The sequence below is a fragment of the Carassius carassius genome, chromosome 31 (genome assembly GCF_963082965.1).
Source record: "Carassius carassius chromosome 31, fCarCar2.1, whole genome shotgun sequence".
Lineage (NCBI taxonomy): Eukaryota > Metazoa > Chordata > Actinopteri > Cypriniformes > Cyprinidae > Carassius > Carassius carassius.
Window position 1 is genome coordinate 20,835,667 of NC_081785.1, and position 19,123 is coordinate 20,854,789.

General features: G+C 37.1%; 1 protein-coding gene across 2 annotated transcripts; it reads right to left on the reverse strand.

The window, feature by feature from the left end:
* Positions 1-6,573: 6,573 nt before the first annotated feature.
* Positions 6,574-17,283, reverse strand: LOC132111737 (calpain-2 catalytic subunit-like). 2 transcript variants are annotated; one of them, XM_059519319.1, is made up of 14 exons: positions 17,062-17,283; positions 13,843-14,088; positions 13,643-13,715; positions 13,300-13,418; positions 13,058-13,191; positions 12,768-12,942; positions 12,243-12,317; positions 10,978-11,063; positions 10,778-10,852; positions 10,525-10,664; positions 10,149-10,327; positions 9,337-9,545; positions 6,748-6,794; positions 6,574-6,713 (listed from the first exon to the last, which is right to left on the reverse strand). In XM_059519319.1, exons 2-13 carry the CDS (start codon positions 14,071-14,073, stop codon positions 6,770-6,772), a joined length of 1,521 nt encoding a protein of 506 aa, XP_059375302.1. In that variant the 5' UTR covers positions 14,074-14,088; positions 17,062-17,283; the 3' UTR covers positions 6,574-6,713; positions 6,748-6,769. The 2 variants fall into 2 exon arrangements, with proteins under 2 accessions (XP_059375302.1, XP_059375301.1); XM_059519318.1 differs by having other exon boundaries at positions 10,504-10,664; positions 17,062-17,280.
* Positions 17,284-19,123: the final 1,840 nt, after the last annotated feature.

Here is a 19,123-nt window from a genome sequence, read left to right on the forward strand (position 1 = left end):
AATTATGAAAGATTCCATTAATCAAAAACAGTTCCACTGTAAAATGCAACCACAACTATGCCATCCCTAAAGTAATGCAATCAATGACTCAGAATGACAATGGGCAAAACTAATCCTCCTGTAAAGGAGGCTGAAACAACACAATCAATCACACAGTCAATCCTTGCCAGTTCAAACAGAAGAGCTGATATGATGGTGGAAACTGCCAAAACAAGACATGACCATACACCTCTGCCCAGCCCAAATCCCAAGAGAGTCAAATCAAATGCGAAAGACAAAGTTAAACAAACAATCCTAAGAAAGTCAAATCAAAGGCAAAATACAAAGTTAAACAGACAAAATAACAAATGAAGTGATTTTCAATGCAGTTCAAACTCTAATTAAGAGATTTGACGAGCAATATCAACGACTGAAAATAATTGAAAAGACAATGGAGGAAAATGCTCACACAGTTAAAAAGAATAAAGGGCAAACTGAAAAAGAAAGCAGCTGACTTGAGGAAATAAGAGAACATCTCACTGAGACAGCAGTGTTTGTATCATGCCAGGTTCAAAAGAAGATCTCAGACTGATCGGTCTTCCAGAAAAGGAAAAAGAAGACACAAGAGAAATGGTGACTGGAATTCTTACCTGGGTGATTCCGTGGTCAATGGAGAAGGTCCGGCAGTCGGTGGACACCGTACATCGGTTAGGCAAAAGAAACAAGGCTTCTACTAATAGGTTACCCAGGCCAGTGATCATCCAGTTTGCAATGCGGGCTGTGCATGTGTGTGGAAAAATCAAGAGAGGCAAGAGTGTTTAAAGAGATGAACATCCAATTCAAAGAAGACTTTTTAAAGGAAGATTGCGAAGCTCTTGCTAAGTTGTGGCTAAAATTACAAGAAGCCAGAAAAAATGGGATGAGAGCCTTCCTAAAAAGACGTTCCTCATATGTTTTGTATTCTTGTTTGCTCCCTGTTTTTTTTTTCCTCTTTCCCTCTCTTCTGTTTTTCTGTTCTAAATTCTTAGGTTTTGTTTATTGGCTGTTTGGTTCATCAGTTGACTTTAAAGGGGGCCAGGCTTTGTGTGATGTTGTCAACTGTCCTGCTCTCCAGCCAGTGGGCGACTGTCCATTTTTGCCTGCTACGCTAATTTTTCTCTTTGATTGTTTGAGTTGTGTATTGTGTTTAGTTGTTTTCTGAATCATTTAAGCCCCTTTCACACTGCCATTCCGGCAAATACACGGGTATAGTGTTCCAGCAATTGTTCCCGGGTCGCTAGATTTTGCACTTTCACACTGCCAGTGATATGTGCGTGCTTTCCCCCGCAACCCGTAAAGTTTAGGGCGTGACGTGTAATGTATGAGTCGAAAACGTTAGGCACGTTATACTTTCACTGAAGCAAGCGAACGATCAGAAAGTGAGGAACTAACTGATCTCTGCTTCATTAGAGTTTGCACATATTTTTTCAGCGCGAAAGTTGATCTTCCTTCAAAACAGCCGGTCAAAGAGTCGCGCAATAACGCGCGTCATCACTTCGTCACGGCATTAGATCTGGCTTTTGTTCACACAGCGCTCATCCCGGGTTGAACCCGGCAATGTTACTAGGTCCCCGACCCTGGTTCAATGCCGGAATCAATCCCGGGACGTGGTTGCTTTCACACAGAAGGCGACCCGGCAATGTTCCGGCAATATGCCGGGTCGGACGTGCAGTGTGAAAGGGGCTTTAGTTGACTGACTTATTTGTTGGTTTGAGGTTTTCTAGTTTGTTAACTAAAACTGGGTCATTGATCGTTAGAACTTGGAAACATCTGTTGCTGAATGATTGGAGCTGTGATTGCTGGTCTGACATTATCGCAGAGACTAGTTAACATAAACCAATGAGTCCTGTTAGACTAGTTCTGGGAATAGGAGGTAGGTAAATATTTGTATTTAATTATAGTTCTGTTTTGTTAGTTCTAGGTAGGGAGTGACTGTCATCCATGTACTTTTGTTATTAATTAGGGTAATTTATATTGGGCGGTGGATATGCTGAGGTTTGCATTTCTGCATTTTCTGTTTGATAGTTAGATTAGTTTAATTGGGGTCAAGTTATCAGGGTTGTTTGTGCTTTTGATTATTTCTTTGTTTTGGAATTACTCAATAGCCCTTCTTTTTCCCCATAGTTTCTTAAGTCATTTTCTGCTAATCTGCAATTCTCAAAATAAAAAGATTTAGCCTTGAACGTCATTGCCTATTGTAGGATCTTGTTGGATTTTCATGGTTTGCCCAAGTGCCAGTTGTTTCTCATTTAAATGTTACGAAGTTATGAAACACCCCAAAAAAAATCAAGCACATAGATTTTCTATGGGTTTAAGGTCAGGCGAGTTTGCTGGCCAATTAAGAACAGGGATACCATGGTCCTTAAACCAGGTACTGGTAGCTTTGGCACTGTGTGCAGGTGCAAAGTCCTGTTGGAAAATGAAATCTGCATCTCCATAAAGTTGGTCAGCAGCAGGAAGCATGAACTGCTCTAAAACTTCCTGGTATATGGCTGCGTTGACCTTGGACCTCAGAAAACACAGTGGACCAACACCAGCAGGCACATGGCACCCCAAAGCATCACTGACTGTGGAAACTTTACACTGGACCTCAAGCAACATGGATTGTGTGCCTCTCCTCTCTTCCTCCAGACTCTGGGACCCTGATTTCCAAAGGAAATGCAAAATTTGCACCCCCTCATTTTTGAATGGGTTTTGTTTCACCATCCTCTCCAGGGTGCGGTTATCCCTATTGCTTGTACACTTTTTTTCTACCGCATCTTTTCCTTCACTTCACCTCTCTATTAATGTACTTGGACACAGAGCTCCATGAATAGCCGGCCTCTTTTGCAATGACCTTTTGTGTCTTGCCCTCCTTGTCCAAGGTGTCAATGGTCATCTTTTGGACAACTGTCAAGTCAGCAGTCTTCCCCATGATTGTCTATCCTACAGAACTAGACTGAGAGACCATTTAAAGGTCTTTGCAGGTGTTTTGAGTTAATTAGCGTGTGACACCAGGTGTCTTCAATATTGAACCTTTTCATAATATTAAAATTTTCTTAGATACTGAACTTGGGATTTTCCTTAGTTGTCAGTTATAATCATCAAAATTAAAAGAATTAAACTTTTGAAATACATCAGTCTGTGTGTAATGAATGAATATAATATACAAGTTTCACTTTTTGAATGGAATTATTGAAATCAGCTTTTTGGTGATATTCTAATTATATGACCAGCACCTGTATAATGCAGAAAATGTGATAATAGAGGGTGACTTTAATATAGGCCCTGATTTATGGCTAGACAGGAGACCTCAAAGGGGTTCACATTCTGTGTATAATGATACTATGTAGGATTTTTGTTTTATCTCAAGTAAAACAGAAAATTGTAATACAAAGCTAGCTAACGTTAGTAAGATGACTTTTGGAAACCAGTTCGCCATGTAGCACTAACTGATGTCAAAACCATTGCAAGTCAGTGGACTCTAATTTCGATGGAGTTAAACTATTTGTACAAATATTTGCTTATTGGCTTATTCTTTATCTGAGTATTTTTTATTGTTTATTAGAATTGTTCCATTTAAGCTTATAGTCTCTCCCAAAAGATGTACCAAATGAACGTTTATTGATTTGAGGTCCGTTCAGAATTTCCCACACCTTTGTGAAATGCTTGATAGTAGCAGATCATTTGCAGACAAACAAAGTCAAGGCTAGTTTGCTGCAAACGAGTAATTTTATTGTAAAGCTTCCATTTTAATCAGGTGCAGACAGAGGATTTTTTATACTACCACAATGTCAATATATATTTGTGACACGTAAATGTATACGTGTGAAAGGTTTTGTGACTGCTGTAAATTAGTGATTAGTATGGTGATGGTGATGATCTGTTGCTGTTCCTCCATATATTGTAATTTTATATAATGCCATTAGAAAGCAGTGCAGACTCATTCATACAGGTTTATATGTGATGCAAAAATTTCCATTTTAGTTGATTTTTTTCCCCTACACTAATATACAAAGGAATTAAAGGCAAATTTCAATCAGAATTGAGCTAAAATTGGGTCTCTTTGGACTACAATTTGAAACCTGAAAAATTGAATCTGATATAAAAAAAAAGAAAAATGCAGGTGTACCTTAACAGAATCTTCACTAAACAAGATCAGCACATCACAACGTTTCACATCGCATCTGTACTTCTAACCTGGACAGGTAAATTTCAGAATCACCTACTATTCCGGATCCTTCTTTGCTAGAAGAAAGAACATTTTGCAACATTTGCCTTTTCAATGTTTTCCCGAAATTCTTTACAAGAAAACAGGACCATCATCACTATAATTTCCCAACTCATGTGCAATTACAAAACAAGCAAAAATGGCTTTAAGTTTTTCAGTCAACTTGCTGCTGTAGAGAGAAGAGAGATACAGGATCTGTGTATCCAGAACAGCATTTGAAATCGGATACCGCCAAGACATTCCTGTTTACAAAGATCCACTGCTATTTTCTCCCATGTTCAGCAGGGTAACTTTGAGATCAGCAGTTCCACACTGAGCTGTCTGCAATGCTAACAGTATGCTGCTTTTCTCTACATCATTATTGCTTCTTACCTTTTAGCCACTTGCCGACACTCCTTTTAAGGTTGTAAAAGGAGATATCGTGAGGCATTTTAGTCTTAGGAAAGCCACATCTTGCTGGACCTTAGATCAACAACACCCTCAATTGTCAGGAGGTTAGACACTGTACTGTGACTATTTTGGGAACATATTCCCCTTGATCAGTGGTTTCCAAACCCTGTTCTTGGATCCCCCATGAACTTATGCATGAAACTGACAGGCATTTGAGTCTGTCTGCTGGGATGCCAGGGTGCTGAGCGAAGCTTTTTCAGAGGATAGATGTTTCTTTGGTGTCAGCTGTTTAAACGCCTCCTCAATTCACATCTCCTGTATCAATATTAAAGTTAAGTGATTTCTGACCTTTTTTCATTAGTGCATTGCAATGCTAGATAAATGCAATACAAGGAAAAGTAATAAAGATTAATAATAACAATAGCTTATTCATAAAAAAGAAGAGATAGAAAAACAAGCACAACTTTACAGGAAACATACACTTTAAAAGATGAGTGAAATTTTAACTGTGTATTATTGTAAAAATACTACGAAAAGAAAACATAATATGTTAACAGTAAGTTCCTGTACTATATACAGGGAAACACGGTCAAAGACCTAACCAGACATTTCATGTAATTTTACAGTAAAATGCTGTTAATTGTAGTTATAATATTTTTTTTTTTTTTTTTTTTTTTTAAATCAACATATAATTTACAGTCCAAAACTGTAAACTGATATTCCCAGTAAATTTCCTGTATGGTACTTCACGTTTGAAAGTATTTTGTTTAAATAATAATGTTTCTTAATTGTTTTTGTTAACATTTCTTTTAAATTGAAGTGAATAACATTGACTGTGTCATTATAACGGCACCTGTCAAAGAGGGGGATAATTAGGGAGCAAGTGACCAGTTTTGAATTTCATGTGTTGGAAGCATGAAAAATGGGCAAACAAAAAGGTCTGAGTGACTTTGACAAGGGCCAAATAGTGCTGGCAAGACAACTGGGACAGAGTATCTCCAAAACGGCTTGTGGCGTGTTCCCAGTATGCAGTGGTTGGTACCTACCGAAAGTGATGCAAGGAAGGACAACTGGTGAATCGGCATTAGGGTATTATGGGCACCCAAGTCTCATTGATGCATGTGGGAAGGGAAGGCTAGTCCATCTAGTCCAATCCAACACAGAATAGTGTTGCACATGTTAGACCTAGAGCCTAGAAAACACCCAGTAAACCACCCCTTTAAAAAAAAATGCTCTTCCTGACAGATCAGTCAGGAAAATATTGAAAGCAAGTAAGAGCTAGTTGTTAGCATTTAGAAATAGAAACATATTACCCAGATATTGAAAGGGAGTATCAAATAAGCCAGCTAACATTCGTTTTGGCTTATCACCAAAATATGTATAAGCTGCTTCAGCAACAAGCTTTAATATACAGAATTTTTATTTCCAATGTTCTGAAAACAGTTTAGGCACTATTTTTTTAAAAAATTTGGATCAAATGTGTGTTAATGCAGACAGGACAAATTTACAGTAGATACAAGACTTTATTAATTATATAATTAAATATATAATTAAATATATTTGAAAGACACTTTAATCCAAAGTGACTTATATTGCAATCTAGATATACATTTCATAAATTCATGCATTCCCTGAATCAAACCATAACATTAGAATTGTGAGCACCATGTGCTACTGTTTGATCTTAAACTCTTAAGCTTCATTGACACATTTTTAAAACAGACATATAATCCTCTGAATTTATGTGGCTTCCCTAAACAGATGGCCAATACTTAAGATACATTTGCCTTGTTGTGTCACTCTAAGAAAATCTGGATGCTAGATCGAGGTTTTAGCTTTATATTTTTTACTTATTTGGATTTGTTAAATTAGAATGCTCTCACCACATCCAGAAAGAAGCTGCCAATTATTTTTTTATTATTTGATTATTATTCTTATGCAAGCAATATCCTGTTTCTTTGAAGAACAATATTAGAGTAATATATGGGATCTTTATTTTTATGTGTGCAGCAGTATAAATTATTTTGGAATTAATGAAAAGAACTGATATAATGCCACACTTTCTTCAAAAAGTAGAAGCAAAATATACTGATTCCTATTCATGCGACAAGTGAATAGGTTTGCCACACCCTCATCAAGAATGTCTTCATTCTACTTAGGAGTTTCTTGAATATGTCTGTTGAGAAAAAAAATTAATAAACGATCACAGAGCTGTATTTTCAGGTAACTCTATACCAGTGGTTTGTCCTGCGAGCACCCCCATCACTGCAATTTTTCTGTGTCTCCCTCATCTATCACACCTGATTCAACTCATCAGCTCATTAGTAGAGACTGCCAGACCTTAAAAGGGTGTGTCAGACATAGGGAGACATGCAAAATGTGAGGTGCTAGGGGTGCTTGCAAGACCGGTTTGAAAACCACTGCTCTGTACTGTACGCCTTAAAGGGATAGTTCTCCTAAAAATGAAAATCTGATGTTTATCTGCTTAACCCCAGGGCATCCAAGATGTAGGTGACTTTGTTTTTTTTCAGTAGAACACAAACTGAGATTTTTAAGTGAAACTGTTGGAGTCTGGAACCCTTATAATGTAAGTGGATGGGAATCATAAAAAACATACAAAAAAACAAACACATAAACAAAACCAATTTAAACCCTGTGGCTCGTGACGATACATGGATGTGTAAAGACACAAAAGGTTGGTCTGTGCAAGTGCCTGAACAGTATTTATATAGTTTTTTCTTTTTTTTCCCTTTTTTTGTTTACCTCTGATTCACGCAATGTGCAAACTGTTAGAACTCTCTTAAGTGCGTCTTCTTGAGTAGGGCTTTGCAAAAAATCGAAGACTATTTTCATGCACATCTAGTCAGTAAAGGTGCTCCTAAAATTAGTAGTATATTTCCAGCATGTGCATTCAGGTCAGGATTGCCAGGTTTTCAAAACCAAACCTGCCCAATTGCTTCTCAAAACTAGCCCAATCGCGTTTCGTTCCGGGCGATAAAATACAATTTTTTTTGGTGGGCTTCCCTTCGTAAAATTAGCATTTTAGGGGCTAAATATCATGTTATTGGGATTGGGGTCACTTCAACCCATGGACATGAAAAACAACTGCAGACTTGGCAAAACTGGTTGGCATTTACTACACAGAGCCGTAGTTCACTGACAATCTACACAAAATCGATTTTAAAATCGCAAGTGATTCTTTGCCGATTTTGTGTAGCTTGTCAGTGAACAACGGCTCTGTGCAGTAAATGCCACTCCACCTGAACCAGTGTTGCCAAGTCCGTGGTTGTTTTTCATGTCCGCGGGTCGAAGAAACCCCAATCCCAATAACGTGATATTTAGCCCCTAAAATGCGAATTTTACCAAGGCAACCATGCCAAAAAACGATATTTTAACCCTGGGATGAAATTTTTTTCGGGGAACCCTCTGGAAACACGATTGGGCTAGTTTTGGACTAGTATTGAGAAGCAGCTGGGCAGGCTTTGTTGTGAAAACCTGGCAACCCTGATCTGAACACATATGCTGGAGATATACTACTAGAACAGGAGCCCTTACTGATGAGATGCGCATGAAAATTCCATTCGATTTTTTGCACAGCCCTACTCCTGAGCACGTTATCAAGCTGGCGGATCACAGACTTATAAGTGCATTACTGCCACCTATCTCTCAAGTGGATCATTGACACTCCTAATTGAGATTGTAGATAGTGTCAATGGTCCACTTGAGAGATAGGTGGCAGTAATGGACTTATAAGTCAGCGATCCTCCATAAAGCAAGAAGATGAACACGCCTTATGCGCCTGCTTGAGAAAGCACTCAGGACAGAGTTCTAACAGTTTGCACATTGCGTGAATCAGAAGTAAAAAAAAAAAACTATAGAAATACTGTTCAGTTTCTTGCACAAAGAGATCGTTTTGTTTCTTTACACATCAATGTATCGTCACGAGCAGCTGGGTTTAATTTGGTTTTGTTTGTTTTTTTATTATTGTATGTTTTAGCTGTGATTCCCATCCACTTACATTATAATACTGAAAAACTGCAATGGTTTCAGTTAAAAATCTCTGTTTGTGTTCTACTGAAGAAACAAAATCACCTACATCTTGGATGCCCTGGGGGTAAGCACAGTGCTCGAATTGAGTCAAGTCTTATGGGGGGGTCCCCAAGTTTTTTTGGGCGGGGGGTTGGTTAGTCTCGCAATATACACTTTATACAAAATATACAATATATTTGATCATAATATGCATAAATATATACTATTTATTAAAAACGCTTGAATTCACATACATACATATATATATATATATATATATATATATATATATATATATATATATATATCTTCTTTTAAATTACTTACTTGAGTAATATGGATTTAGAGGGTGACAAAGCAGCAGACTCAAAAGGGCAGCTATGGCAAATATACCAGGGCACTACATATAAGGCACTTATATAAGGTATCCTTTGCATGCATTTATTTTGATTTGTCATTATTATTTTTACTAAAATAAAAATATCCGAGGGACCCCCCTAATTCTATTTTTTACTTCTTATGGGGGGTCCCTAATACCTTATGGGGGGTCCCGGATCCCCCCAGCCCCCCCTCAATTCGAGCACTGGGTAAGCAGATGAACATCAAATTTTCATTTTTGGGTGAACTATCCCTTTAAGCACAGATTATTTAGGGACCTGGCCGATGCTTTAGACTGCTTCACAACTTACTCTAAGTGTGTCTCATTCTTTGAGAAAACAGACAGGACGAAGGAGGCCGTTTCTCCAGGATTCTCTGTGCACGGTACAATCAGGTACTCTCCCGGCTCCAGCCTGAAGAATTTCATCACCTCTCTGAACTCTACTAACTCCTCAGTCTGAGCCACAGGCTCTCTGTCAATGAAGAACTCAGATGAAAACCTCCCACTTTGACTTCTCCTCTGAAAAAGAATTACAAAACATGTCTTTAGTCTATTTAAAAGAATGAGCACATAAAAAAATAATGAATAAATAAATCTCTTCTTGAAAGAACCGTAAGAGTATAACATTTAGATTCATTTTCACTTGCCTCTATTGGTATCTGTGAAAGTACAAGAGGAAAAAAAGATAAAACATCTATCATTACAGGGATATAGCAGTTTATGCATAAAACATGTCAGTGCTGAACGTGCTGAGGGTATCACAGCTTTCAAAAAGCAGCTGGCACTTCTTCTTAAAAGAACATAACGACTCCACAACCTCAAAGCGTGGCACACACAAAATCCTCTTTTTCTTTACATTTCACCTCCTTTAGCTTGTTTTTTAGTCTGGCTTTCTAATAAACCTAGCATTGTACACTACAAATATCAATGACTCTGTTACTAATTGCTCACATTTCTCAATTGTAACTTAAGTCACTTTGGATAGAAAAGCATCTGTTAAACACATAAATATACTATAAATGTAACTTAAAGCACCTTCAATTTATAAAGAAACTCTAAACTATATCAGATTCAAACATATGTAAATTCTATACATTATTTGCCATATTTACATATGTAAACAAAAATACTGACCTCAAAAACATAGAAGCCAATATTAAAATTATCTTGGCTATTTCTGTGTCTCTTCTCATGGTTCTGCATGAGGGACACCAGCATATTTTCAGGGCGCTGGCCACTAGCACATTCCTCATCAAGCTCATCAATTTTCACCCGAAAATGAGGGTTTGTCCAGAAAGTCTCTATAACATGTCAAAATAATATTTGTAATGTTTTTTATGCATTTATTCCAAGTTGTATCTGTCTTATACAAGCCTTATTTATATACTTGTCTATATATCATTTTGCTATGCTTGCTGATTGATTCTAGGGCTTTATGTGCAAATATAGACATACTGTATGAATACAGTAATAATACCTGTGTTAATTATGTCACCACCTGCTGTAGTCTCATCATTCCATCTGCCAAAATGTCGTTTTGACGTCCAGTGACATTCATCAGAACCATCCAGAAAATCAGGACAGAGACAACATATGTCTATGTTTTCAAAAATACTGGTAAAGTCTTCCATTGACATCCTGCATTAAAATATGTTTCTAAGTAAAATGTGATTTCATACTTTGTATACGAAGTAGTAATTTGTCACATCAAGTGTGAGAGGGTGGGGTGTATCCAATATGGCCTTGCTCACCAGAACTCCCCGTTATTTAAAACTTCATGGCAAATTTTGCGGACTTCCTCGCAAACTGTGTCCCATAAAGGTGATCTGTAAAATTAATAAACCATTGGTGCTATAATGTAGCAAAATACAAAGAAAATAGCTTTCAGCATGTGAGATGATATGTCATGATGTGTTCAAGATGTAAATGAAGCTGTTTCTGTAACCACTACCCATCGCTCCAGTCTCCTTGCCACTCTTCTTGGCCCCATGGGTTTAACAGTCTCACTAGCTGGACTGGATTTTCATCACTCATCACCTGTTGTACAAACCCAGGAATCAATGTCAGTTCAAGAGATTAATTAAAAGTGAGAGTATTAAATTAAAAATAATTTTAATTTTTTAAAGAGAAAGACACAAAAATGCACATTAAAAAAAAAACATGCCTCTACCCACAAAATCCACAACCTTAAAACAGGAAACATACAAAATGCTCTTTTTCTTTGCAACTTACCTCTGCTCTAGCTTGTTTCTTAGTTTGGCTTTTAAATAAACCTGGTACACTATAAATATAGATGGCTCTGTGACAAAGTGCTCACATTCATTCCATTTACACATTGCATCAGCCATGCAAAACAGAAAAATCACTATGAAGAGCTCATAGTCAGCTAAAATGCTTCAGCTAATGCATTTTTACTATTATTTTATCAGTTAGTTTTAGGGCAGGTGAGAGTGTGGACGAATGACAAGCTGACAGAGTGTACCAAAATGTACAGTCTACAAGGCTGGTGTGGTGAGCACGCTTTTACGGTAGTGAATCATGGAGCCTGCATGCTCAACATGAAAGTAGACTCAACACCTTCCACTTGCGCTACCTCTGTCACAACCTGGGCACCATGGAAGTACAAGATCTCATCCATGTATTCTCTTATTAAGTAGAGATGTGATGTGATGGCTGGGTCATGTTATCCAAATGGGTGATAGGTGCATTCAGAAAGATCTCCTGTATGACTAGCTGTCACATGGAATGCGACCAACAGGTAGAGTTTTGTTAGGTACAAAGACTTGTCAATGGCATCTCAAGGCCCTCGGAATCAAACCAAACTCTTGGGAAGCTATTGCCTCAGACAGAATACAAGTGGAGACAGATTGTGTAAAAAGGCCTCTCTAACTTTGTGGAGACGCTCAAATAGCAGTCTTATATTAAGTAGCTATAGAGGAAGGCCAGGACCCAGCCTATCCAACAAACTTTAGAGTTTATCTGCAGGTTTTGCAGCAGAGAATACCATTCCCAAACTGGATTTTTGAATCACAACCGAAGCTGCACCAGTGATCTTCATCTGTTATGATCCACGGTCTCCTGAAACCAACGGATGCCTATACTAGTGCCATCATTAAGGTAAAAAAATTTACCTGAATCTCAATTCCACTGTGGAAGTATCCTATTAACAAAAGTTATAATCTAAATGAAACGGCCAGATTTCATGTGTGGTCTTACCTCAAAAACCCCTGTCACCGTGTAAGCATGCTCTGCAATAATGCCATGAAGTAACTCAATTTCTTCAGGGGTTGTCTAATGTTAAATGCAAAAAAACAAGTGTAAACATTTCATATTAAGACATAGCAGGCCATGTACTGTATCCAGTTATTAAAAGAAAACGTTATTATTCTTTGACATTCTCGACTTCTGCATACATTAGTCATCAAATTTAATCTGATCTTCAACATAAATCATAACAGTGCACAAATACTGCCTGCTTTTGCCTTAATTTGACAGTACAGTCAATGTTACATGTTAGATGACTGCAAGTGAGGCTATGGCTCTGATTTGTAATTTGTTTTAAGCAGATTGAGTTTGAGTGTTGTTGTGACATAGTAAAAGATCAGATCAAATTCAGCTTTTTTTGTTATGTGCTTTTTTTTTTAACAATGATCATTTCACATTCTGCCTTTGGAAAGACTTAACAAATATATGACAATGCTTTGGAGCTTTGAATCCAGGATTTGGTAAAGTCTTTCTTACCGCTGTATTAGAGCCGCAGCCCATAAGCGTTTTCGACTTGAATGCACATTCCATGATTTTCCACAAATCAGCAGGAGCTGTGTTCAGTGTATAATACATATGTGTCCCACCAGTGAAGTCCATCAGGGCCTCCGATATGTAACCAGCGTGCAAGTCAGCATAAGACCCGCACACCCTGTAAAGACGGTTTGAGTTCACTCCTCAGCATACTTGTAAGTCCATTTAAATTTCAGTTATTCTAAGAATACATAAAGAACGGGACACTTCTTTCTCAAAATAATGGTACCAACTTTGCATATGCTTTCTCCAGTAAAGCAGGCCAAAACTCATTAGATGTTTTTGAACACACAAAAAGTAGTTCATCATCAATAGTTGGAAGTTGGTCATCAATAACAACATCAATCCATTTCCCAAATCGCCAGAACTGTGATAGATTACAAACATGGTAAATATGACTTTCTTGTGTTGAGGAAATTATAATGTGAGAATATTCTGATTAAATATTGATATATTGAACAGCTATTATATTCACCCTGAAGTGAAATATCCCAGCATAATCCTTGGTGAATGACTGCTCAGCTGGCATGACCTGTTTTATGATATCCTTCTCAAAGGTTAGAGCTCCAATTGCAGCCAAGAACCAACAGTTTCCTAAATAAATTAAATATTACATATCTGAAGTATGTACAAAATGTGTCAAAAAATATTGTATATTATTACTAGTTTCCCATCATATGGTGCATGATGCCATTTATTTAAATTGTTAAGTAGAGAACTTGAATTGATATCTGTGTTGAGAACAAAAATTGGCCCTCCACACATTGTGTAGTAGACATAGCACCTATGGTATGACACCAGAATCTACTCAAACTTACCTAATACATCTCCCTGTGCGTAGTCAAACCTTGACATATCATCTACAATTAAATTAGGATCTGACACCAATTCCTGATAAGAGAAAATCAAGTGCAGTTCCTTCAGTAGCGAAACTCATAATTCCATGCAAAGCTGTAAAAGCCATTATGGCAGAAGGTTCGAATATTTATAGACAAAGAATTCAGTAATGTTTACTTACGGATGGCCGCTTCCACACAACTTGAGACATGTCCACATCAGGTGACAGATCATCAAACAAGCCAATGGAGCTGTTTTCTGGAGGGAACAACTCATCATTGTAGAGTGTGTTTTCAGTGAGACAGTTCTGGAGCAGCTCCTGGTAGTTCTGTTCCAGGAAATCCAATGGACTGGTAGGTGAATTCCCATCATCTTCATTTGAGTTGGGTTGGCATCCATCAGGGGGAGGCATTTTTCACTCAGTATGCTTTGGCAGCATGACAAACAAATACAAACACATTTTTAGCATTGTGCTTTTGTATCACCATGAGTGCCAAAGGCTGTAGTCAATGTATTCTTTGTATTCTTCTTTCCTTGACTAGAACAAGTTAAGCTCATATTCTTACCAATCTCACAACTGTGGCCCCTTTCCTGGACCTTATTTCTCTTCTATAATGTACTTCAAAACACTGAGCTGTTAACTGTGTAAATGTAATTGTATCATGACACTAATTATGCTTACTTTTTATATTTAGTGTAAATACTTATCATCTGATAGCCTCTGCCAAAAAAACCTAAGACCTATGTCAAATTCTTGTTTGTCAGCGGATGTTTACGCCAAGGCGCATTGCAGCAAAAGGCTTGGCAGCCTGACAAAACAACACTTTTGCAAATCCTTGTGTTTTAGACATGGCATTGGCCAAAAAATATATTCTAATAAATACAGAGATATTGAGTAAACTAGTTCCGATTACCAATGATGTACTGGAAACTTAATGGTGTTTTGTTTGTTTTTTGTTTTTGAAAATGTGTTAAAAATTTACTTAAGAAATATGCAACCAACAACCTTTGAGATGTTAGCTTATGATAAAAGGTGCAATTCCAATTAAAGATGAAGGAGAGAAAAAAGAAAAAAGGATAAGTTCAAAATGTAACCTATAATTCACTTTCTTTGTCCCATAAAACAGTTATCTCTTTATTATTAAAGGGGAGGTCCAATGCCATGTCATGCATTCCGACTTATTTACACTATTAAAGAGTTGGATTTTCATGCTAAACATGGCCAAAGTAAAAAAACAAAAATAAAAAAAAAAACGAGTTTCTGTGCAAAATACACTCCTTCAGGTATCTTGAGTCTCAGAAAGGTTTTTTTTTTTTTTTTTTTTTTAAAAAGCACCTAGTGACAAATTTAGTGATTTAGACGAACCTTTACTTCCTGAGACTTGCTGGTGGTGTGCACGAGCACATGGTCTCATAAAAGGCAATACAATGCAATGGTGTTGTGAATATGCTAATTAATGTATGACATCATCTAGCGACATTTAGCGCCTTTTCAAGAAGGCTTTAGCTACTCTTCAATGAAAGAAGTTGGCAACAGTGTCAATGTGCTTCATTCGGGTGACGGATGTCATCGGCAGTGCTGCACAGGAATTGCTTGAGAGGGATTTGTAATTTAGTTTTTAGACCACAAAATCAACAATGTGTTTCTTTGGCTCCGCCCAACAGCATGCCTCCAGGTGGTCGACTGTTTTCAGAAAGAAGTGGTACAGTCTTTTATAAATCTGAAAAAAAAAAAAAACTAAAGCCTCTTCAAAATTGTGTGTATGTCCCCTTTAAAGTACACATTCACTGCATGGTCATCCAAGGAGGAGCAATGTATCTCCACCACTGTTGGCCAAAGCCTTGTCTCTTCTTGCCTCTCATCACAATCTCTCTCTGACACAACAAAATCAGAAGTTCTTTGTTCCCTGATTCCTTCTTTGTCTTTTCAGCTCAGATGCTCTAGCATTTGCATTCCTCCTGCACCTAAAAAAAAGGCCCATCCCCAGCTGATCAGTAGCCTCGGCACTAGTCCAATCGGATATGTCAATTTCCATACAAAAAATAATAAAAATTAAAAACTATTTTTTTATAAATATATAACTCTTCTTGAAGAGTTTAGATCCAATCGTGATGAAACACACATTAACCAGCTAATCAGATTCATGATTACTAGAAAGTTACAGGCAGGTGAGCTTGATCAAGGTTGGAGCTACTGTAATCTCTGTAAGAAAGACCTTAAGAGTCACAGTTGAGAACCTTTGCTCTGTAAAACCATAATTAATTAGGGTTAGAGTCTCCAACTTAGAAATTATTATTTAAAAAATCATAGGCTTTATGTGATAGACTATGAACATGTTTTATACAGCAACTCAATGACTTGGCAAATTTTGGTCTCCACAATGTGCACAAAAGCTGATCCAAAGACAAACACAAAGCACTTGTGACTCTCTTATTGTGAGGGAGGGAAACAAAAGTGCTTTGTGTTTGTCTGTTTGAGCTGACTTGAACTACAATCAGTGAGACATGTGAATGTGCCGAGATAATATAAAAGAAGATATCCTTTCGCAAAATTTGCATCTATACTTTAGCAGAATGTATTGACAAATAAACACAGGTATATCTTGAGGTGGTAGTTTATCAGAAATGATCAATGATTTTAAGTTCCAACAAACTGCTCTCTTCCAAATCTTCACTGATAATAAGAAAATCACTGCAAGTTTACTTGATGCAACATCTTTATCTAAAAGTAACATGGCAGCATGCTGGGTAAAGTTATTGCGGTCCCCGAACACACCCTTACACAGATGTGGAAACAGCTGGTTAGCACTGTGCAACCAGGAAAGGGGTTATTTGAAAATATTTATAAAGCCCTGCATACTGCAACCACATCTTTAAGAAAAAAAATGCAGATTCCCTGACAATGCACTTAACTTCTCATGTGTGGCTGTAGAAAGCATTGTCATAAGACATTTATATTTAGACCTAGGGATGCAACTCTGGATATACAGATTGTTGGGCAGTGATTGATAAAGGACATCTTGATGCACAACTATTGTTCAATGGAACATTTAAAATCAGTGATAAATAACACGTTTAATTACACTATGCTGCATGTCAAAAATAAATAAATAATAATAATAGGCTATTTACCTACTCTATAATCATGGAATTTGATTATCAAACGTAAAAATATGTTTTGTTGTTGGTGGGGACAACGAAATAGGTATGACACGAAACAACACTAAACGGAAAAATACACAGCTAGTTACATTCGACTCCGAAAATTCATGACGCTAACGACAATAAAACACGTTAACATTCTAGAATTAAAAATAAAACTCCCTCAGCTAATTCTGAAACGTTCACTTTATACGTCTCAATATGTCGGCTACTCTGTTGCGCAGCGCTGTAAACGTACCTGTCTGTGGGGACCGGGAGCGCTGACTGACCGGCTGAGGGCGGAGCGGAGCGGGCGCTGGACGGGTCAGGTCTTTCGGACGGTGATTACGACGAGAATGACGTCACTACAAAGCAACACTTCTAAATATTATTAGATATCAAAAACAGAGATTTTCCCAATTTCGGAGATGAAGGTGCTGAAATAATTTACAGAAAATAGATAAAAAGAAAGAAAATAGATGCAACACAAATCAAAACATTAATTGTATAGGGTAGCTAGAGACTGTGGGTACAACGAGGCGACCCGGGGTAAAAGGCGCCTTTGATATTACTTTCATCTTAAACCACTAGATGGCACAAAATGTGGCGTAGCACTTTCCAGAACATTTGCTTTTCAAGATGCACGATAAGTTTATATATATAAATATAACCTTATATTATAACCATGTAGCCTACCCATCAGGGACGTGCGGTCAGGGTAGGCAGGGTAGGCAGTGCCTCACCAAAGGAAATGTTGAGATTACATTTATTAATTCCAAGAGCTTTATTAATTCACCACATTATTAATTGCATTAATTTTATTCCAAATATTATTCTTTGCTAAATTAACTGAATGAATATATGAACATATATTCCACACATTGATAGGTCACAGCCTACCCATGACAAGATTTCACCGCACGTTACTGCTACCCATTTACCCAGAATATCAGGACAGACAGACATCAGATTGTTTATTTTCTAATGTATTCACTTCAGTTATCCTGATTATTTAAAACAATATGTAATCCCATTTAGCTCCTCATATAGTTTATGCCATGCACATATTTCTGATGCAGTGAAGAACTTGTGAAACTGTTACTCAGTTCAAAAGCAACACGTGCTCGTCACTCCAGTCTCCAGTACCCCCCCCCTGACAATCTCACCAGATGAACTGGATTTCCTTCACTCATCACCTATTCAACACAACCTACAGTGGTTCTGTCAGTTTCAAAACATTTTAAGACAAAATACAGAAAACAAAGGGGGCATATTTGTACCAAAGAATAACTTACGAAAGCACATATGCATAATGAAGAAAAATTAAATGCATTTTTACAGAGCCAAAAAAAAAGCATAAAGAAAGTGCTTAAAAGAAAAGTGCCATAAAAGAAGTCTGAAATGCATATTTCTCAATGCACTTTAAGGTATTTGGATTCTTTCTAGCAATGAGACTTTATGGTCTTACCTTGGGAACCCAACTATGCCATTGGATGACACAGCTTCACTTGTTCCCTGATTTATTTATGTAATCAAAACAAACAAGAATCAATAATATATATTATGTTAACATCATATATCAGTACACAGCAGATTAATGTGTATTTGTGAATAAAACCCTTAAATTAAATCTCTTCATGATATCAATATTGCTTCTCTTCAGAGGACTTGGATCAAACTGCTTAATCCATATTAATTACTTTTGCAATGTCTTTTTTTACACTTTAAAGCATGGACTTTTTGATTGCATTGGTTTAAATCAATGTACAAAAATAAAAAAAATTGTCAATTATGTTTCGATGAATAGAAGTCTTAAATTTTTGAATGACTCAGGGGGTGAATAAATTATGAAAGTTTTTTTTTTTTTCAGTATTAAAGCATCTCTGGTCCAGGAATCTGACTGGTCGAACAATGTTCAGTGTTTTTCAGTTTTTCCTGCCATTCAGGTGATTTCATAAGGTCAAAGTCAAATCTTTCAAACACTAAGGAGGCAAGGCCCACTAGACCCCCCATACACTCATGGTTCCAGGGGCACCTCGAATGGACCACAAAGGCACTTTATCAGTGGTGATTAAAGGGGCAGGGGTTCAAACATATTGAATTAGTGAATGATAACCCATTGAATTACAAATTTAAATGAGAAATTTCATTCCACTGTACAGTAAATATACACTATGTGCCAAAATTTCAAGCTAAAGACAAAGTCATTAGTCATACAACTATTAATACAATTCCAACAATTTTCATTAATGTGTTTTTAAAATCATGTATCTAAAAACTAAAATCTAAAATAGAGTTAATACATTAATACATGTTCACAG